The following is a 23503-nucleotide window of genomic DNA, read 5'->3' on the forward strand; positions in this document are numbered from 1 at the left end:
TAACACCAGTATAAATAAAGAAGAATTATTGTCATTTAATATAAAAAAAACAATTTGCTGTACATTCGAAATACAATGAAATTATTGTCAGGACAACCATTTTATTTATAAAACTGATTGTAAATTTAACTGCTAAAAATTGTAAATTATATATTTGTTTATAATTCATACAAATATAAATATACAGTTGTAATGATTGAAACAAATATGGTATCTCATTATCATCTTTATTTATTATTTACTTAATGTGAAGTATTTTTTAATCTAACATCTTGGACGGAATGTTCAGTCTCTAAATACTGGAAATATAATATCTTAGATTTATAAAACAGTTATGAACACAATATTAAAAAAACATACACAGCATACTTAGTAATAAGAAATGTATGGACGGATATTGTAGCTTTACAGTTTGTGCCTATATTTGCTTAAATATTATCAAATATCTCCCAACAGACACAATACAATTGGTAGCTTTAATAATAGTACCACGACTTTGCAACAAATTTATAAAAAAGTCTCTTACATGCACCTAACAGTAAAAATCTTTATTAACTTTCCAATAAAAGTCTTCCAACGTCATTCTGAATAGTTTACAATCATTAACATTTTTGTGATACAAAAAACTATAAATCAGACTGTTCTTAAATATATTAATAAAGTATATGAGCTATTTCTTGATATAAATTTATGGTAAGAATTAATTAATATTGAAGATATTAAGACATTTGTTTAAAAAACATCTAGTAATATAAATATCAAGAAATATAATTGTGTAGGTTTATTACAGAAAAGGTTAGAGCAGAAAAGGCAACAGCCTAAGTATGAATACAAAATAATGGAATACAAAACAGATACATAAAATAAATCTAATTATTCATAGAAAAAGCAAGGAAGCGGAAAGCAAGGAAACACCTTGTAAAGTGGTGGTAGTTGTATTGACATTCAAAAAGTACTCTGTAAATTTTGATTTGATTTGATTTGAAAAGATAAAATAGTCTGATATATCCACACCAAACTGCTAGTCCACTCAGAAGTTGTTGTGAGCAGGTGTAGTCATACAATTTGCTATGGTGATGCGATTAATTTCTATATTCAAAGCGGATTAGCAGTTGTACCTTTTACGCTTTTGTCAACCAATATTCTAGTTATGTTTGTTCAGTAGCCATACACTGGAAAATTGTCAAACTGATAATTGACATTTTTCAATCACTCTGCTTAAATTAGTTTTATATTAATTTGGTACAGATTTCAAGGAGTTGTAAAATACTTCTGAGCTTTTAACACATATGAAAAACATTATTAATAAACAAATGCATAAAAGAAAGTATGAAAATTATCCAACTATGTAATTTTAACAAAATCTTGATTACTTTGACGACTTATAAGATTTTTATTTTTGTGAATATTATTTACCCTTACTTGCGCCACAGTGAGGTAGCTATTTCAATGAGATTCAAATAAAATCAATTAACACAATTTGTACTTATAAATCATACATGCTAAAACATCTTATAAATGACACTTGCTAAGGAAAATAGAATTAATAAGGGCATTGGAGCGAAAAGAGTTGAGGAGTTACATCCATCCTTACTGTTACATGTACAGTATTCAATGAAGATATTGTATGTTCCTGTTCGCATGAGGCAGAATCTCTCGTCTCCTTGAATACCAACCTCTCCTAGGTATGCGCAATCTCGAAAGTAACGCCATTCGCCATTTACTGTAGAAAAGTAAAAGATTATTATATTAATATTTATAACAGTTTCTGAACTTATAGAATATGGATAGAATAAGACTTATAGTCTATTCATTTTGGTACATAAAATGTTTAATACTATTTAATCTTATTTTGAGAACACATTCAATGTCTATGAATCTCTTATATTTATTTAATACTCCTAAACAGTATGTTTTAATATTTTAGCTAATTTTGACAATTCCTATATGCCAAATTAGTTGAGAACACAGGTAGATTAACTAAACTATACCACCTATGAACATCAGTACCACCCATGGTGGTACTGATACCATGCAGCGCTATTAAAATAATTGCATGCCGATATTGGCCAAATGTGCAGAACATTGTCAAAATATAACTTGTAGTGTACCATATTTGATGCAATAAATAAATAAATAAAAAAGCAGAAACACATGTGATGGTGTAATAATGATTTTACAGTCAAATCAGAAAATACTACCGTCTACGAATAATGTTACAGGCTTAGTGTGAAGTTGGAATCAAAACAAACCTTTCTGTCTTATTTTCCGGCACATAGTAGGCCTGATGCCAGGTAAATGTGGTAATCCTTTCTCCTGTTTACAATCTGTTATCGGTACAGTACTATTGTCGAAGGGGTCTGCACACTTTGGGTCATTATTCGATCGGCAGTTCCAGCACTTGATACAGGCAACTGAAATAAAGCGTTATAAACATGAGCTTTGGGCGTGACCAACACTGATTATTTCGTAAATGAAAGAGTTGTTTTTACTTACCGTTGTGAACGACACAAAGTACGAGAAACACGCCTATCGCGTGTTTTAAATTAAGAATCATTGTATGTCTGAAAAATTAAAAGAAAATCAAAAAAATATAACTGACTGAAAACTTGCTAGTTGTTTTTTTTTAATGTTTTACACTAGGGATGGGCTGTCGAGTGCCGATTGAATGACTGATCAAAAATATCGATCTTATCAATCGATACTAAGGAATGAATTTCTTTAACGAGTCCAACTGAAAAAAATATCTGAAAGCCAGTTAATCATTCGATTTTCGCTGCTTCGAAAAATGACTTCTTTTTATCGCTGTTTTTTTTTCGGGGTCAACGAAAGAGGTCCCATCTTAGACGATTGACATTTTTAGAACGGATTGTCCAATAAAATAAATCGATGACTCGATTTATCATGGAATTCAATTTAGATCGATTCTAAAACATTCGAGACAAATCCTTGTCGTTTTAATTGTTTATCAATTTGTGTTTTAAGTTATAAGTTTATAACAGTGAGCTCTCTCTAATGTATCGACATAATATATGAAGGTCCTCTGAGGGACATACCTACTTAAAAGTTTATTAGTGTTATTATTGCAGTCACACAGGTTTCGTCTTTTCGAATTTCGAACTTTTTGACAAGTCCGGCAAGTGGCAAGTGTGGCACTGGCAACACACCTGAGTGGGCTGGGTTGGGTCTGCGTGTTTGAGTGTTGTGTTTGTTAATTTCGGTTGTTTTAGTTTGCAACGACTTTATTTGATTTTCGTAAATAACAAATACGAAAATGGAGATATTAATCAAACACTTTCTTTTCTTATTCCTCTGTGTAGTGCCTACAGGTAAGGATAATAATTAAACTAAAGGAAGTTGTTTGTTGTTAAAACGTTCTTATTGTTTTCTAATGCGATTTTCAGTTTTCTGTGTGAGATGTTACCAATGTTCATCATATCAGAATCTAAAGGAGGACACGTGTGGAGCTTACAATAAGTTTGATACCAATAGCCACATCGCTGTTGAATGTAGCTCCGATGAATCAAACATGCCCGGATCGTTTTGTATGAAGTTGACGCAGCAAGGACCTAAAGGATTTATATGTACGTATCTTACCTTCGTAGACTGACAAAACTTAGTGGCTTAACAGCCTAAAGTACGTATTGGCTGGTCTTATCGCTCAGAAGCTACGTGTGCCTGCGTGGTGACCACACCTTGGCAAGAAGATCTTTGGGTATACTTTGTCTTAAGTCAACCTGCATATTAACAAGGCATACAATTTTTCTGGCTATTTGACAAAAGTAATAACATGTCAGAGTAACTCATTTAATTCATTTAGTAACATAAAAACTTGCAATTTTGTGGAGAATTTATAGAATAAATTTAGAAAAATCATGCTAGAATGTTAGTATTTTTGTGCAGCCCATGAAGCCATTCTTACATTTGGTTTTTGTTCTTTTGAGTGACAATTCATTTGTGATCGGGTTCAGGTAGAATCACTGTTCTATATGCAGTTGGTTTCCAATGGCTGTGGACCACAAATACTACTTAGCATCAAGTAATAAATGTGTATGGTGACAAATTAATTACTTGAAACTTTTGAAAAGTCTTAACATTTTACTTTCCCAGGGGATGGCCGGTGGCGACAAGTTACTAGAAGATGTGCTTCAGTAGCAGAAACGGGAGTGACAGGAGTTTGTAACTGGGGAGTTTATGAAAATGGTGTTTACTGGGAAGAGTGCTACTGTTCCGCTGATGGATGCAACCATTCCACATCAGTGCATGCCTCAGTAGCACTGGTATTGGGTACCATAGCTGTTGTTATTCGTAAATTTATTCCAGGTCTCTGAAATTGTGATTTAGTGCAAGGTGTACTTCTTTAGCAATTTTGAAATTGGAGTTAGAAAGAATGAATCTCATGCTGTACGATAAAAAAAATACGATACAGAAAATAACTTAATAAATTCAAGGAGATTTCTTGTTAACCAAGGAACATGTCGTCATAGTCATAGAACAAAGTCGGATTTAAAAAATACCAAACTTTACAGGGCAGCCATTTCAAGTTATTCCTAAACATCATTTTACTATGAGCGCATTTCAAATCCGTCGTTATACCGACTGATTAATTTGAAAACTTTAATACATAAATTTTTTTCTGTAATGCAGTAATAATATTTAGACGATATGTTATCCAAAATATGATAAAAAGTGAATTTCGCATTTTTGTCAAATCCGTCTTTGTTCTACGACTATGACAATGTAATTTATAAATAACTGATTTATGAATTACTTGTAACAACAAATAAAGATCTAAAGATATGCATTATAACATCAAGTTCCAAGTTTCGCTCTACTTATTCACCATGTTATCTAATCTTACTAAATCTAATATAACTGGTAAGTAAAATGACTATTATTTTACTTATTGCACTGTGCACAACCAAAATTATAAATTCTCTGTATTTAGTTCTTCTCAGCTATTCAATTTGCTAAAGAAAGACAACTTGGTATGTGTATTTGATACAATCACATTAAGTTTATTATTTGTACATTTTGTGCCTTAGTTATATAAATAATCCGTCCACATAATTATTGTATCTTGAGAAGATTAATGCATTACTTAATGTACCATATTATACAGAAGTATTTTTACATTTTATTTACAATTCTGAATATATTTTGCATGTACACGATTTGTCTTATCTACTAAGGATAGGTTGCACCATGTAACCGTCAAGTCCATGTTAAAGAATTCATTAGTTGCACCATTTTAGTTACAGTTGAAATTACATCATAACTAACACTTAACATTACCACTCCATTTCGATTATTTTAAGTTATTGTTTTTGTCAATCTCTATCTGTAAATGTGGACTAAATTGTGGTAACAGAGACATACATGACATCCACAAGTAGTAATTTGGTACAATACAGAAATATTACATTCGAATCGTCAAAGTTATTGTAATAGTTAACTTTAACGCTAACTTTACATGGGTATGCAACCCACCCTAAATGTTGTATTGAATGATAAGGGAACAAGACAAAGCATTTAGCAGCTAAAATACTGGTATTACGATAGTTATTACTAGGTATAGAGGTTTGAATCTCCTAGTTAACATGTATGTACTAATGATACTGTTAATTATGAATTTTAGTATGGGTATTTACCCAATTATAAGATTTACCTATTAATAACAAAGGCTCTGACTGTTAACTTCTTAACAGAGTATTTGTAACAAGTTTATACAAGTATGTTAATTGTATCATTAATTTTAAGTGGAGTATGTATAGTGTACATTTTAACAGAATAGGTAAAGAATAACTGTTGCATCTTTATATTATTGAATTAGTTAAATAAATAGTTTATGATTCTCTATTTCTTTTGTGGTAGCTTTTTATACAATTTTTCCATACTGCCTAAATGTTGACTGCACTATAATATTAAGTGCATTTAATTTTTTTTATTTATATTTATTAATTGTATGGTACAATAGACTTATTAATGTGTTCGATAAATTTTATTTTTACATGTATTCTTTATAATTAGTGGTTTAATATGAATGTATCTATTTGTTTTTCCGTACTTTTATTTTCGATTCTAAATATTAAATTCATTATTTTTTAAGCCTGATGTTTTAATTGCTGATGATACATAGAACTGTCCTATCCTACCTATTCTAGTCCACAAAACAAATTTATTTTCGCACTTTTCGTAGTCCACGATGATCTTGAGAACTTGAAAATCTTGAGAACTGCAAAGTGATAAACATATTCAATCCAGTTATTACCCGAATAATTGAAATCCAACATAAGTAAGATTCATTTTATAAAACTTAATAATATATTTATTTAAATAAATGCCTTAGTAACGAACATTGGCAATATGTAAAAATATTTTTGCTAGTTATTTGTACACTATTGGTAGAATCACTACTATATACCATAAAATGATATACATTTTTCAATAAATATTTTTATTTTAAATGAATTGCAACTTTTATTTCATTCTTGCATTTGACTCCTTTACTAACTGCTTTTATACTGAGTAATCTGAATTATATTTTTTAATGTTTTTTAAGCCTAATCATCATTATTATTTAAAAACTCTTTCTACACTCGGAGCCCCACACTAGGATTCCCTCTATCGTGGGTGCCATGGACACACAGAGACAAATACACAAACACCCAGACCTAGAAACAGAAACCTAAATTCATCATTTAGTTTTCTGTCTGGCCGGAGATCGAACCCGGGACCCTCTGCGCGTCAGACCGGTATGGTGACCGCTCCGCCACGCGGGTCATCAAATAATATTCATCATTCATTATTTTTTTAATCATTGATATAAGTATTATTTTTCTTAGGGCATTTCGGATTCACACTTGGTATCGTTTAAGATATTTAAGTACCTATAAAGTAATGAATATTACGAGTATGATCAATATTGTTCAATAATACACCGACTCGGCCGTGCTGCGCGGCACATAATTATCTCCGATTTACATTGACAATTTCTTGTAAGTATGCAGAAATTTTCAAATATCCATTTTTGATAGGCAAAACATTGGATAGATTAACTATTACTAACAGGTGTAAGTTAGCAACAGTGATAGCCTAGTGGTGAAAATTGGCCTCTCGATCGGGGGGACCCAAGTTCAAATCCAGACCTCTGATTTTTCGATGTTATGTGTGTACTATAAATTAACTGCTGCATTAAATATATATATACATATATCACTGCATTAACGGTGAAAGAAAACAACGAGCCTCCAACAATACGTATTTGGAGACTATCTAAGTTTTTTTTTATAATATAGGAGTAGCAGACGAGCATGCAGTCCACCTGATGGTAAGTGGCTACTGCCGCCCATGGACATCTGTCATCAACCCTAGGTAGGAATAGATATTCCCACCAGAGGTCGGCCACAGATGCGCCGCTACCCCTGAGGACTAAGCTGGAACGCCTCGGAAAAGTATGTCTCCGTTACCACACCTTTCAAAACGGAATACAGCAGCGCTTAACACTGCTGTTTTTAGGTAGAAATAGGTGTGGCGGTGGTGCCGCCGAAGTCGAACCACAAAGGGCTCTACCACCTTCAAATACATATACACGGTGAATTTTTCAAACGGACCTTCTATGAGGATTATCGAAAAATGCTGAAAGGAGTTACGAGGCCGATTTTGATAAAAACTAAAACTGCATCATGAGTTTTTTAAAATATCTTTTTCCCTAGCCGGGAATCGAACGAGTTCATTAAAAAACAATACACCCTCTATATTATACGAATATGCAGGATTCGTAGATCCTAATGTTCACAGTTGAAGACAAGATCTCAATTAAATAATTGCATGAAAATTTATTTTAATGAGGTATAATTTTTGTATGCACTTAGCTTTATAACAAAACAATGCAAATTTTTATTTAACATTTAAAAATAAAACAGTTACTCTGGCTTATAAATACCTAAGCAAGTATATAATAGATAGAGGCGTACTAGTACATTCTAGCATAGGCATTATGTATACATATTTAAGTAGGACAATGTTGCTTTGTCCCTGTAGTTCCGGGACCAGAACAGGGGTACGGTATCCTCTGTCTGTCGTAAGAGGCGACTAAAAGAGGCTTTCCGGGGTTGCGGACGGCAAGAGTGGGAGCTCGAACCGCCCGGCCACCCCGGGATGGACGGCGGTAGGTACGTGTGGCGTAGGCGGTAGGTATGTGTGGCGAGCGTCAAGTTCACCTGAGCGAAGCCCGACGGGGCAGCGCGCTAAGAGGACTCCGTTTGCGTTCCGTTGGAGATCCCGGAGTCCTCTACGCAGCGCTGAGGACGGCCACCCTGGGGGAGTTTAGTGCGATAAGAGTCCCACATAACCCTCATAACCAAGTACCTTTTGAAGGTTTCCCCCTTGTTAACAAAAAAAGGACTAAGTTGCTTAGGGGATATATGTACCTTATGTAACTAACTAATGTTATGTAAAATTTGGGGCGGCAAATTTGGGGACCGAATGTTTTTTTTGCTAATCAGGAAGCTAATTCGTTCATGTCTTAAACGTGTCATGAACTGGCGTGACGAGCAAAAAAAAAAACGGGAACCGTGTAACCGTGAACCGGGAACCATAAGCCGGCGCAACAGCCAAAAAACAACGGGAAACATGTTCTGAACCAACGTGGCGAGCAAAAAAAACAGGAGCGCAAGCTACCTAATCCGATAAACTACCTAGTCCAATATACCACCTAGTCCGGGAAACTACCTAGTCCTTGAACCAGTATATACGCCTCACCTCTAGTAAGACATGACAATTGTAGAAGCAAGGGCGGCAAAAACTGTTCAGCCTAGACCTTAATTTTTTTTAAATCCGCCACTGTATCTAGGGCTGATTACAGTTGTCCAAGGGCGGCAGTAGACACTTACCTACGTACTTACTTATGTCGCCGATCGTAATTTTGATTTGATTTTAGTACTTTCGTTGCTTATTGACCAATGACTATATACTTATGTACGTACCTAGTACCTATACTTAGATATTTCAATAATGTACCTACATAAACTTTATTCATTATCGGCCATTATTAATAATTAATCTATCCATTTTCATCTACCAATTTCATGTTTATTATGAATAAATTATGAAAGGTAGGTCATTGGGAGACAAAATATTGTATAAATCGATTATTAATAACCGGGATTTGATATATAGCTTAATACTGAAAATCGCACAAAATCTAGTGGTTCCCGGGATTGAGGTAATTTTGAATAGCAAACAATAAATATTTGAGCTAGGATTTTTTATAATTAGTATCGATGTACTGAAGTAGGTAAATTATGTACGCACCTAATTAGGTATTCATAGAATTACTTACTCATAATGTTTAAGAATCTTACATTAAAATTAATGATTACTTACGCAAATAGGCACATAGGTGTGGTAAGTAAGTATCTGTATAGTAGATATATACCTATTACGTAAATTACCTACTCTAGATTCCTTGCATAAGTACATCACGGAACCCCAGAGGTATTTATTAGCAGAAATAATGGAAAACATTTTATACAAAAGTAAAATGCACTAGAGCGATTCAGCTAGAGCAACAAGTAGACAATAATATGTTATGAAATAAGAAACAATACAAATAATTTTATTACTGCGATGTCCAGCCAGAACTATTACTATCATCGTTATCCACTTCTGCCCTTATATGCATATTTTTAATAAATTGATTAGGCTGCAAATGTTCAGTAAACAAATCTTAGACACTGGAACGACGCTAACTACAGTTTCTTGAAAATTAAATAAGTAAATGCTTGCATTAGTAGGTATAATAGCATAAAAATACCTATTTCCTAAGAGTACCTACTTAAGTAGTTGTTATTCATTCTCAACACAAAGCGACATTCAATGCTGTATTGCAACAACGAATACGTAAATAACTTGAAATGTCCTTTCATAACAAAAATAAAAGTAAAGAAATAACGTCAACCATTGAGCTTTCTTCGACGGTTGTCGTCGGTACAAATCGGGACAAATCGTAGTCCATCGCAATTCTATAACGACAGCTGGCATCATCGTGTTGACCTTTTCTGATTCATACGCTGACGCATCGTTCGAGCGAGTGCGACGATTCTCACACTTGCTCCCGATTTGTCCATTTTCACACGGATTCCCGGTCGAGGCTTGATATTTTCCCGCAGGTTTCAGCCCGCTACAGCCCTCAGTTCGCTGAAAGTTGTGGAGTGGAATCTGTATCGCTGTTGCTCTCTAAACCGGTTTTGTATGAAATGATTAAGTAACCATTTAGCGGAAAAATTGAGACGAACGTTTGAGGAAGTCACAGAAAATATTATTAGACTGAGTGTTAATTTGTAGTGTTTGTTTCGAAATAATCGTGCGAGTGTGTATTTGATAAATTTGTGTTGAGCTGTTAATAAGCTATAAATCACCGTGTGTCATAAAGCGCCGAGGAGACCGTGCAAACTTTTTGTCGCTGTAAGTTTTTTTATTGATTGATATTTAAATAATTTTGTCGGGGGTAAAAATGGCGAGTTAAAGGTTACGACCCTCGCACCTAGCCTGGGAGAATCGGCGGGGTTACCTAACTACCTCACAAATCTGTTACCTACTTATTCTTTCTTTTAATTGTAAAACACTTTTTCATTTGTCTTAAGTAGGTACGTATTTAGCTAAATAAGATAAACCAATAACCAATAAATAGTGGCCAATAAAACGGCAATGGTCATCATCTTTTGAAAATAAGGCAACATAAATTTAAGTCATTAGGTTTATAATAACGTGATTAAACGTCTTTTGTGAATTTTATTTCATTGAAAAAATTGTGATATCAATGTATGAGTATAGGTAACACTTAGTACTACTATATTTTGATTTAACGGCAATTAATTCATGATTCAGCTAATAAGATGAGTCTACAGATATTCTATTGTGTAAACAGGTCATAAGTACTAAACGGCAATAATCGAATTAAGTAAGAAATTCTTTTAAAAGGTACATTCAATTCATAATAATTAGTATATTTAAAATATAAACACTACTTCAGCTTAGTTTTTTTCGACATTACATTTTCTTAAAAATCCATTGTTATACCTCAATATGGACTTTGATATGTAACTAGGTACTATTTACAGATTTAAACAACATATAAACTTTGCCCCATTAGACTACAATATGCAACTGGGTAGTTCCATACTATAACAATGATAAGACGGCTTTGGGGCAGTAACGCTTCTATAATCCTTGAAAGCTTAAGCACTAGATTGTAGCGCTGCGGAGTTCCACTAAGTATCTTTAATCTTATTACAATCGTTTACAGTCTGAAGAAACTACAAATTTTAATAAGAAATCGACAAACTGTTGATTGGAGGTTGGTGTTGTTTATCGACGATATAGGGCTTTTTCATGGTCGCCCTTCTCTCCTTTGTACCATGGTCCCAAGGTACAGCGGCCCTGAGGTATCTTTTGTTGGGGCTATTTACACAGGGGCTTACTGTACCCGTAAGGGATTATTCTCTTCGGACTATCTTACATTACTGTTTTTTAATGTTTAAATACTTTGGCGAGAGGGCTACGAAAGGCGGAGCGTCACCGTACCGGTTCCGAGTTCGAATCTGACTTAGACAGCAGATATCGTAAATGAAATATGATGAATTTAGATGTCTGTTCTGGGCTTGGGTTTTGTTTGATTCATCTGTATGTGTGTCTATAGCTCCCACGACGCATGGAAACCCCTAATGTGAATGAAATAAGTGTAAAAAGGATTATAAAGCGTTATTCTACTCGTACTTTTCATAACTTTAAAAGCACCTACGAAAGGACGCTAGTAATGGACTTTAATATAGAACATATATAAATTAATATATGCCGTCATTTGGGAAGAAATGTAAGAAATTATAATTAGCATTGAATATAAACTCCTAATAACGCAACTATATAAACAAATGTTAACTTATTTCAACCCACCTCAGGTTTTAAAACGTTTCCGGGCATAGGTCGTCAGTACAAAAGGGTGCTGTTGTCACTACGCTTAGCTGTACGTATTTGTTACCGAAGAAGATGGATTACTTTGTAAGAAGACTTCCTGTCTCTTAGACTTAATTGCGTGGTCTAAGCATCCTCTATTACATCCGCGCGACTTTCTGTTCAAGACCAACATCACATCACAAACGGCGTCACTGCGCTCATAACTAACTAGTAATGCCTCCAGACATGAATATGGACTTTAACAATGAAAGTTAGGTACAATCTTGGAAATCATAAAGCGGAACTCACATTAAGCAGTACCTATTCTTAAAGGTGGTAGAAATCCCGGCGGAACCATCGCCACACTTATTTCTGCTCAATAACAGCAGTGGAAACGCTACTGTGTTGTGGTTTGACGGGTGTGGTAAGAGAGGTATACTTTTTTTGAGTAATTCCAGTTTAATCCTCAGCGGTAGCGGTACATCTATGGTTAACCTCGGGTAGGAATTTAATCTTATCTGATGTTAATTACAGAAATCGGCAATAGCCACTTACCAACAGGTAGACTGAATGCTCGTATGCTACTCCAATATTACAAAAAAAACAAAAGTAATAATTGCAATAGTTTCTTATACGAACAGAATACAGATTTACGATATGTCTCTACTAATGATTTTATGAGGTACTTATACCAAGTAGTTACAACTGACCTAATTTCTACATACGCAGCCCCGTAACCATTATAACCAAGATTAGTTATTACGACATCATCACATTGTCATCCAATTGTGACAATTTAAGAACTGGAGTCATTGAGTGGTTTGTTATTAATGTTATTTAAGCTGCTGGTTGTAATAGTAAGACAATTGAAGCTTTTCTTGGTAGTTTATTGTGCTTCTTTACTTACATAAGTACGCAGTTATCTAGTTCTATTGTTGATATTTTAATTTCTTTCCTCGGGGAATGAAGAATAAAATAATGTACATTTTCCGAGCTTCTCGAATTAATCTTTATCTTTGAATTGAATAACTACTATAACCATAACTACTATAAACTATGATGAAACGGTTCAAACTATACTTCTTCCGTCGGCGTCGTCAACTCGTTATTGTCCCACAGCTGGGCACGGGTCTTCTTTTAAAATGAGAAGTGTTTAGGCTATAGTCTACCTAGTTTGTGTGGTAAGGGAGATAGACTTTTCCGAGGCGTTCCAGCTTGGTCCTCGGGGGTAGCGGCGCGTCTGTGGCCGACCTCAGGTAGGAATATCTAAACCTATCTAGGGTTGATTACAGATATCCATGGGCGGCAGTAGCCACTTACCATCAGGTGGACTGCATGCTCGTCTGCAACTCTTATATTATAAAAGAAAAACATGCAGGCTAAATGTGGATGAAGTGAAGTACGGTAAGAGAACATTAGTATATATGTGGATATATATTTCCTCACGACATTCTATCATGCCGTGCCAAAAATGACAATTGATTTCTAATACGCATATAACTTCGAAAAAATCAGAGATGCATTGCTGGGCTCTGAATTTACTAACCCAGATCGAGAGAATAAATGTGTGCCTTTTTATCACCAAATGCGTATGCTACCCATCTAACGTTAAGTGGTCAATGTTACCTGTAGACTCAGTCCTTTATTAATTATATGCTTTATTAATTTATGTAAAAATAATGGCATTTAAAAAAAATGAAAAAGAGAATATTTATTTTTAAAATTAAAAAAAGACAAACCCACTGAGTTTCTTATCGGATCTTCACAGTAGAGGTCGCGTTCCGATCCGGTAGTAGTTTAAGAAAATATGGTAACTGACAATTTGTAAGTGCCGCCGTTGGCCTATACAAATAAATAAAATATATTGTCTCACATTATGTTTAATGTGTAATAACTGTTGTTCTGAGGAGTTTTACCTCAATCTCAGCACAAATGGACCATGGTGTTCCAGATAAAAGGTAAAATGGAATGTCTCGAAAGAGCTAATCTTACTTTACCACACCTTCCAAAGAAAACAGTAGCCCTACGCTGCTTCTATCAAGCAGAAACAGGTGTTGCAATGTAATTCTGATACCTCTGAATATAGTTTTTTGTTGGCCAGGCTAATTTTGGAAATATCATAATGGACTTAGTCGGGACTACTTGTGACACTCGAAAAGGCGTAGGAAGTAACATTATTTATTTTTAATCCAAATAAGAATTTTTATTAGGTTACCTACTTTTGCTCAGTAATGGCACCGGGAAAGTTTAAAATTCCCCACAAGGAATTTTAAAAATATAAACAAGTTTTATATAATAAAATACATTTACCTTTAACCTTCAACAATTAAATATTTGAATATTAATTGTTGTTAATAATTTTATTTTTGTTATGATTGCATATTCGTTCTAGTTGTGATGACGAATATACCAGTAAACCGGTAATGTTTACTTCTAGTATAATATTTTGTTATTAGAACTCCGGTTTTCCTCTTAAAATACGTTTCCTGTAAATATACATTCACTATTCCAGAAGTACTTAGAGATTACAAATTAATGATGTGTACATATATTTTTTACCCGACTGCCAAGGAAGGGTTATGTTTTTCGCGCGTATCTTGTATGTTTGTCTTTTTTTATTTGATCCGATCTAACAAACGGCTGGATGAATTTCAACAGTTAAAGTGTCATTATATTTGTCTCAATGACCCGAGTGTCCTTAGATAGGTGTTAGTAAAAAAAAATCAAAATGGCGGATTTTTGGCGCGAAATAGTAACACATTTAAAAAAAAAAGTTAACCGAACCTATCGAGTAGGGTATCAAATGAAAGGAAATTAAACGGAGATTATAAAAACATATTTGTATATATATAAAACAGTAAGGTGACTGACTGACTGACTAACTAAATGACTTTTTCATTTTTCAGAAATCAACGTACAGCCTAAACCAAGGACTTTACAGCTCTGAAATTTTGCACACAGGTTCTCTATATAGCTTGAATAAGTACTAAGAAAGGCCTTTTGGAAATTATACCCTTAAGAGGGTAAAATAGGGGAAAACAGTTTTTTTGAAATCCTTTAATTTTGAAGCAACTACTATAAAATTTTGTATTTGGCTTTCTGGATAGGAACAAGGACGCACTTATTTATCCCCCTCCGAAAAATCAACCCCGTAGAGGGTAAAATAAAGGTTAAAAGTTCATTTGAACTATCGTCAATTTTGGAGCAAACACTGACATTTTGTATTAAGCTTATTGGATAATAATAATGAAATGCTATCTCTAACGAGGTAAAATAATGACCGAAACTTTGATTTACTGAAGTTATATATTTTATAGACCGTAAATGGTGAATTTTTTCGCGAAATAGTAACACGTTTTAAAAAAGTTAACCAAACCTATCGAGTAGGGTGTCAAAATAAAGGAAATGAAGAGGAGATTACACATACATTATATAATATATCTTATATATAAAATTCTCGTGTTAGTTACCGTACTCCTCCGAAACGGCTTCACCGATTTTCACCAAATTTTATATACATATTCAGTAGGTCTGGGAATCGGCCACTATTATTTTTTTTACACCTAAGTGATAAGGGTTGTTCATCCTTAACATTTTTTTATTTATATGGCAACACAACGTTTGCCGGGTCAGCTAGTACATATATATTCGTATATACACATCGAGATGACTGTCTGACTAAATGAGAGAGTTGATGTGCCAATCAACGCAAAGGGAAACCGCTGAACTTAAGCGTGCTGGAATTTTACACATAGGTTCTTTATATAGCGTAAATGAACACTAGTACGAGGATAAAATAAAATAGGATAATATTGTTTGAACATTTTTTGTTTTTGAAGCAGACACCTACTATGAAACTTTGTATTTGGCTTTCTGGATAAAAATAATGAAATGCCTATTTCACTGCCTTTGGAAATTCTACTTCAGCCTTTTTGGTGCAGTCGGGTTTTTGATTTTTTAAATTAATTACTTGTATTTAATTAAAAGAATTTGAAATAGACATTGCCCAAGTACGTTACATGCGTAAAAAATATGAACGTTAAATTAAGCAAGCTTGTGATGTTTTCACATGCATCAAGATTCATGTCCATCCACCAAATAGACTTATTGCTTAAGAGAAATGCTCCCGTATATTGTCAAATTTAATAATACCTACCAATAGTTCAAATGCCATCACTGCCACGCATATTTAACTAGATTTTTTGTATATCTATTAGCTACAGTGACCATTTACCGTCCGATTGGCACGGTTGTTTGCCAAGTAAATTTTATTTAAATTTTTAACTAACGATAAGACGGACGGGCTACCTGATGGAAAGCAGTGACCGTCGCCTGTGGACATTTGCAACACCAGAAGAGTCGCCAATGCATCGCCGGCTTTGAAGAAGAGTTCTTTTTACACCCCTCTTAAAGAGCCCCATGTCATAGTCCTGAGGGAATACCTCAGGAGGAAGTTCATTCTACATTTTGTACGTACGCGGCAAAAATGACTGAATGACTAAACAAAGTTGATGTGGATGGAACCTCATCCATCAGCAAGTGATGCGATGAAGGAAGGATGATGTAGACATAATATATTTCGTTATGATCAAATATTCGTAGTATCCCATCCACCATGACTGTCCGAGTAAGGCGTATCTTTTCCGACCCTTTCGTCCCAGTTCGACCTTGTTTATAATTACTCCTGTTACTCTGTGTAGTCCTATTATAAGTACTCGTGTAGATCGTAACCGATCTACAAAGTTAGGCGTTGTGGGATGGTCGGAAGTTGGAGGGTAACCGCTAGTGGATAAATTTCATGTGCGCTCTCATGCATATGAAGTCACGTTATGCTATCAACCCCAGTTGTTATAATTTCAAAGCTCGCTTTTTTATTAGTGGTTCCTGTCGCCTACGGTTATCTTTAAAGACAAGATAAGAATTCTACCTGAGATCGGCCACATATGCGTTGCTATCCCTGAAGACTAAGTTTCAAAGCCTCGAAAAAACGACGTTCACGAAGTTCACGACGGTATGCGACCACAAATACCGCCGTCCTTCCTGGGGTGGCTTACTGGACGGTTTGAGCTCCCACTCTTGCCGCCCGCAACCCTGAATGCCTCCTTTTAGTTGCCTTTAACGACAGGCAGGGTATACCGTAGCCCTATATAGTGCCGGAAAGCCGACCTAGGCATATCCATATATACGTTACAGAGCTTTGAATTTAATGTAATTGTCTACGAGGTCCAGTGATACGATGGCAATTGTAGACAATCTTCTATATTAATATACGAGCTTCAATAAAAGCGCTTATACTCCACGCTCGACCTAACACCAAGAAGGGTACCATAATGCTATTGATTCCAAGATTTGTGCTCGTGTAAGTGCCCCACGTAATTCCATTACCTCCCCTATAATTAGATTTATCTGTGACCGTGTTTCATGTACGCTCAAAGATACAGAGATGATTCTTATTCATGAGTTATTTAATGTCACCTCTATTTCATTTGGCTTCAGTTTCATGTATTCATGAAACATAAAAAATGAGTAATTTAAATTCATTTATTTATTCACACTGCTAAAGATAGACTTTTTTACTCAGATAATATTTTTACCCTTAAAAAAGGTAGATTCCATTATCCACCATAAATTAAAAAATCACCATTATTTAAAAAAAAAGGACAATATCTAATCAACACATTTATCGTCCGCATCATTATTTATGCGGCAGTAAGCTTACACACGTAAGGTTTACATAGAAAGGTTACATAAGGTCTTAAGTTCAACTACATAGATAAAGGCGGGAAGAGGAAACATACCTGTGATTCACAGAGACATTCATTGCGAAGCGATGTCTCAATCAATACCACATGTTTCCATTTACGACCGTAGTGGAACTTTGGATTTGTATACTGCTTTGTGCTTGTCAAAGCAGGTTCCCTTTGTGGTCGTTAGTAACCTTTTTTTTTGTTTACGAGGGGGAAACCTTCAAAAGGTACCCGACGACATGGGAGCGTCGCCGGGTTATGTGGGGTTTTTACCACACTAAAGCCCCCGGTGGCCGTCCTCAGCGCTTGGTGGAGAACTCCGAGATCTCCGATGGAACACAACCGGAGTCCTCCAAGCGCGATGCCTCAATCGGGCTCTTCCCTGGGGGAGCAGTTTACGCTCCTCCCACACACCCGGTGTTTACAACGGTACGCGGCAACACACACCGTTGTCGCTTAGTCTCCCAGGACCCACCAAGCAGACCCACCAGTGGGTCTGTGAAGACTGATATGTCTCAATGGACCCACCAGACGGTGGGACCATTGAGACTATTTTATTTTATGTCTTCTTAGACCCACCACGAATCTACAGGGTGTATTAGAGGATATAAGTATGCGGTAGAGGTAGGGTAACTGTACGGCAGGGTACGTCTGCTTTTTCATATAATGTTAGGCGAAACAGACCTAGCCGGGTTAGCTAGTTAAGAAATAAAAAAACTTTTTGAGTATTCCAAAATAAAATAAAAACTCGTATATTATTATTTACTTACAAAAAAAATAAAACCTTGTTTGTTATTCACCTTATTTAAAAAAATGTCCTTCATATTTCACTTATTGCTAATAAAAATAATCCTTTATTTATTCACCTTACTGCTAGATGTCCTTTAGATAGATATTTCACTTTATTGCCTCACTTTCACATATTGTTAATACAAACACTAACAATTATTTCCTCTTTCTTTTAGGTTACTTCACTTTATTTCACACTAATTATTGCTAAATAGTAACATTAAAAAAATAATTTCCTCTTAAAAAAACAACTATAGTAAACTACGCGTGAACCTTTACTTACATACTATAAATAACATCTTATCTTAATTTTTCAAGGAAATGTCCAATTGTAATTTGATTACGTATTAATTCTAACTGAGTATCAATAATAAATTGATCTCTGTCTATATAACGTTGTAGCCGTTTAGAAAATGTCGATCCTTGTTTTTGCAAAAAACTTAAAAGTTTTAGCAGAGTCACATAATTTTTGTTTATATTCCTATTAAGTTTCGAGTGCCAGCCTTCCAGAATGTTCGTCGTTCTGTGCCGTTCTTTATAAACACACCACTGGCTTATAAATGCTTTTTCTTTTAGCCAGTACCTCTGCATATAATTTTTAAATTTATTTAATTTTTCTGAACTAGGAAATTGCGATAAAATATATTCCCATCCATCAGGTATCATGTTCTCTGGCAATAAGGGAAGAACCCCACAGAGTGCAACAATACGTTTATCTGTTCTTTTATTTAATCCTAATTTCTTAGCCCGCCTCCAGAGACTACGCGTCATATGGTAATAACACTTCTTTACTAAAACATCAGGAAATGATTTAAGTATTGCATTTGTAGATGCAACTTCGAAATCTACATGAAATTTTGTGGGTCTCCAATTCGGGAACTGCGATTTTAGAATTTCGAAAAGGGCAAAGTATGTTTCTTCTTTTTTGTTACATAGTAACGCATAACATAGCGGGACCATATTAACATTATTGACAGAATCATCCAAATTACCAAACATTGTAAATAACTGTACGAAAGGAGTAGGACAGCTCGAGAATGTTCCGTCGCAGAACACCTCTTTAATCGAAGAAAATAGGTCTCTCGACTCCTTTGCGGAAAATAACATAATTCGGTTTTCGTTGCAACTGTAGTCGGCTAACAAAAAGGATCTAAATTTATCAGGAATTTCTACATCTGTCACGTAATTAAATACACATTTAGTTACACCCAGTGATTGCTTCCTCGCATTATATAAAAGGCTTTTTTTATTTCCGTACGAGGGTGGTTTGGTTATGAGGTTTAAGCCTGTATCTTTTATAGGATTTTCAATTTTTTCTTTAAAAATTTTTGGTATTGGACTTGTGGAAATTGTTACATATTTTTTTGCCGTTTCTATTGTTTCCGCCACTATATTTTTGGTTAAATCGGGATTGCAAGGCGCTTGTGGGTCTGAGCTATGTTGAGTGTTTTTTAAAACACAAAGAGGATTCTGAAAAATAAAAAAAATAATACTTTAAATTAAATAAGTGAGTTAGTCGATTGTTGATCGACCAGACAAACAATTTCGCCTTGGAGATGTGACTGGTCCGTGTCTCACAGTAAACTGCCGCAGCCCTAACTCTCCAAAACGACCCTGCGCCCCTTTTCTCGACTTCCAGGGCTAAATCGTCTTAAGTAAAATACTGTTGGATAGCCAATAACAGTGGCAACCTACTTAGTTATTATCAATTAAAGTAATGAAAATAAAATGTTAAGGGTAACAAGGAGTATGATATTGGTCAGTATTTCCCCAGCGTGAAATTAATAATAACATCGTACTTACCTCTTGTATTGTCAGTGAGCCACTACATTTGAACTTTTTTCTCATGCTGCACTGCCATATACTGGACCCATTTTTATATACTTTTTTTTTATAATACTGGTACCCAGTATATAACAATACAGTTCCGCCCCTTCTAGGTAAAAACTTAATTTCCGAATTGGAACGTGACGATGAATCGGATACATCCATTTTTATTTATAAAATAATTATGAATTAAATAAATATCAATGAAAATAAAATGACAGTGACAAATAAAATCAATTGTTTTATTTTCGAACACTGTGAATATAGACCAGTGCAGATAGCTTCAAAATAGGTAAAATGTGAATAAAATATATAGTACAGTGAAACCTATTGAAAAAGGAAGAAAATATAACAAAAATAAAGATATAAATAATAATAGTTTAAAAACTAAAAACACGCTAAAATCGCACAAGGAAAATCCTTAAAACTGATCTCTTGATGACGAGAATGGGATAAAATTATTAAAATGTATTGTCATCGGTTCTTGATAATTGTTCAAAATTTTAAATAAATTGGACAAAGATTCCGTTACATACATACAGGTCAAGCTAATAAAAACGTAGTAATAAATTACGGGCGATTTGCGGTCGCTACACTTAGCGACTGGGGGGATGAGTTTTTAAGGGTACAAATCGGTTTGTCTCGATTTCCGGCAGTACTACAAGTCTAAAGTCTAATAATCTACAACTCTGGTATTCAAAAATAAAGGGAAAAATAAACGTAATTTATTTTTTCCTTTATATTTGTTATATTCTGAAGGTGGTAGAACCCTTTGTGGTTCGACTCCGGCGGCACCACCGCCACACCTATTTCTACCTAATAACAGCAGTGTTAAGCGCTGCTGTGTTCCGGTTTGAAGGGTGTGGTAAGGGAGACAGACTTTTCCGAGGCGTTCCAGCTTAGTCCTCAAGGGTAGCGGCGCATCTGTGGCCGACCTCAGGTAGGAATATCTAATCCTATCTGGGGTTGATTACAGATGTCCATGGGCGGCAGTAGCCACTTACCATCAGGTGGACTGCATGCTCGTCTGCTACTCTTAAATTATAAAAAAAAAAAAAAAAAAAAAAAAAAAAAATATTCTCGTCCTTCTCCAATAGGCTTCATATATATATTTTTGGTTTCAAAAATTGTATACACTGGTCTAATAATTTAAGCAGGTTTTAATTTAGGATAGTGGGTCTTGGAAGACAAACAAGTCTCCCAGGACCCACCAGTGGGACCATTGAGACATATCAGTCTTCACAGACCCACTGGTGGGTCTGCTTGGTGGGTCCTGGGAGACTAAGCGACCGTTGTCCTTCCCGGGGTTACTTGCTGGACGGTTCGAGCTCCCACTCTTGACGCAACTCCAGAAGCCCCCTTTTAGTCTCATCTTACGACAGGCAAGGGATACCGTAGGTCTATTCTAGTCCCGAGACTACAGGGACAAGGTCGTTAGTAACCTAAAGGAGGATGGCGAAGGGCCTAAAGAATAGGGGCTGGTGAAATGGTTTAGACGCGATGGCTGATTTGTACCTTTGTAACACTTATTTAAAGCTTTGTTCGTCCATTTATCGTCCACTGCTGAATTAGGTTATTCTACTAAGACTATACAAAGCGATTCAGTTCTCACCCTATCTGTAGCGAAAAGTAGTCTTTGCGTTTCGTGTGATTTGTTTCATGTAGAACCCGGAGAGGACTCGTTTGCTATTTCAGTATTAAATAGACATGCAGGACAAAAGTGACTACGAGGTATAGTTTAGATCTTCTAAACATTACAGATAACTAAGTACGTATCTAAGTACGTACGAAGATCTAAGTACGTATAATAAGTAGAGGATATCCTCTACTTATTATACGTACTCCTCCACGTAATAATACGTATCCTCTACGTAAAAATGTGATACACTGACTCCAAAGCATTGTTTGTACTCTACGTACGTACGTTTATTCATAACTTTACATTTCCCTATCTCTGTCTTGTGCCCGCGGGATTGCAACGGTCTGCATTATAATAATATTAATTAAATAGCATAATGAACTCGGAGTGGGTTACTAAAGACATAGTGCGCTCTCGTATCTCGTAAAACTAGAATAGAGTATTACAGTAAACAAGAACTGTATAAACTGGTTAACTAGGGTGAAGATACTCGTAAGTTGTTCTATCACGGAGTATTTTTCTTTGAAGAATAGGTACATACAAAATTGGTGTAATATACGTAGACCTTCTAAGCATTCAGGAGGAATATGTTTGTAATCTACTTTGAATACGTTACTAAGTTAGAAAGCCTGTGTGTCTCACCTTACACATCTATCCAGAACACAGCAACTTTTAACATTGATGATGATAAGTTTTTATTTTTATGGTAGCAAGCGAGTATGCAGTTCAATTGTAGTTTTTTTTTTTTTAATATAGGAGTAGCAGACGAGCATGCAGTCCACTTGATGGTAAGTGGCTACTGCCGCCCATGGACATCTGTAATCAACCCCAGATAGGATTAGATATTCCTACCTGAGGTCGGCCACAGATGCGCCGCTACCCCTGAGGACTAAGCTGGAACGCCTCGGAAAAGTCTGTCTCCCTTACCACACCCTTCAAAACGGAACACAGCAGCGCCTAACACTACTGTTATTAGGTAGAAATAACTATACTATAGAATGTAGATGGCTATTGGCCTCAGTAACGGACCCTGGATAAGGTTAGAGTCTTAGCTAAGGTGGACCACAGATGAATTTCATATATTTGAGGATTAAGTTGAAACGCCTCGGATAGGTATGCCCTCCTTACCACACCCTTCAAATCGGAATACAGCAGCGCTTAGCATAACTGTTATTGGGCGAAAATTGATATGCTGGTGGTGCCGCCGGAATTGAACCACAAGGGGTTCTACCACCGTTAAAAGTTAAATAAAAGCTTGTAATAATCGTGTTTGTCTTCGCTATTAAGCCACAAGAAGTTCAAGCCAAAGTACATATAAAAGGTAAACAACATTCAAGATGAATATTGACGTGTGTGTCATCGTATCGACTACGGCAACTCGTCACACATCGTCGGTGATTCATTCAATCTCGTAAATTGATTTGAACTTGGAACATTACGATTTTAGCTCAACAAAGGCAGTGCACCGGCGCCATTGCAATCTCATTGTGAACGCATTTAGTGCTTCGATTCAATTGAAGACCTTCATAATCTATTTGAATGTGAA

At 35.3% G+C, this 23503-nt stretch overlaps 3 protein-coding genes across 3 annotated transcripts in view; 2 read left to right on the forward strand and 1 right to left on the reverse strand.

Annotated features, from left to right (window-relative positions):
• Window positions 1-211: 211 nt before the first annotated feature.
• On the reverse strand, window positions 212-2659 carry crok (crooked). Its single transcript, XM_073089057.1, has 3 exons — window positions 2497-2659; window positions 2253-2414; window positions 212-1723 (listed from the first exon to the last, which is right to left on the reverse strand). The coding sequence occupies exons 1-3, from the start codon at window positions 2555-2557 to the stop codon at window positions 1503-1505; spliced, it is 444 nt and encodes a 147-aa protein (XP_072945158.1). The 5' UTR covers window positions 2558-2659; the 3' UTR covers window positions 212-1502.
• A 487-nt stretch (window positions 2660-3146) lies between these two features.
• On the forward strand, window positions 3147-4421 carry LOC140753759 (uncharacterized). The gene is made up of 3 exons (XM_073088531.1): window positions 3147-3329; window positions 3405-3584; window positions 4111-4421. Exons 1-3 carry the CDS (start codon window positions 3275-3277, stop codon window positions 4329-4331), a joined length of 456 nt encoding a protein of 151 aa, XP_072944632.1. The 5' UTR covers window positions 3147-3274; the 3' UTR covers window positions 4332-4421.
• Window positions 4422-10178: 5757 nt separating this feature from the next.
• Window positions 10179-23503, forward strand: part of LOC140753784 (probable G-protein coupled receptor CG31760) — a 101716-nt gene continuing 88391 nt past the window's right edge. The window contains exon 1 of the mRNA XM_073088568.1: window positions 10179-10467. The gene's annotated coding sequence lies outside the window, so the exon portion shown is untranslated. The remainder of the gene's footprint in view (window positions 10468-23503) is intronic.

Source organism: Epargyreus clarus, unplaced genomic scaffold, assembly GCF_041222505.1.
Source record: "Epargyreus clarus isolate Ecla_fem2 unplaced genomic scaffold, WU_Ecla_fem_2.2 ptg000027l, whole genome shotgun sequence".
Lineage (NCBI taxonomy): Eukaryota > Metazoa > Arthropoda > Insecta > Lepidoptera > Hesperiidae > Epargyreus > Epargyreus clarus.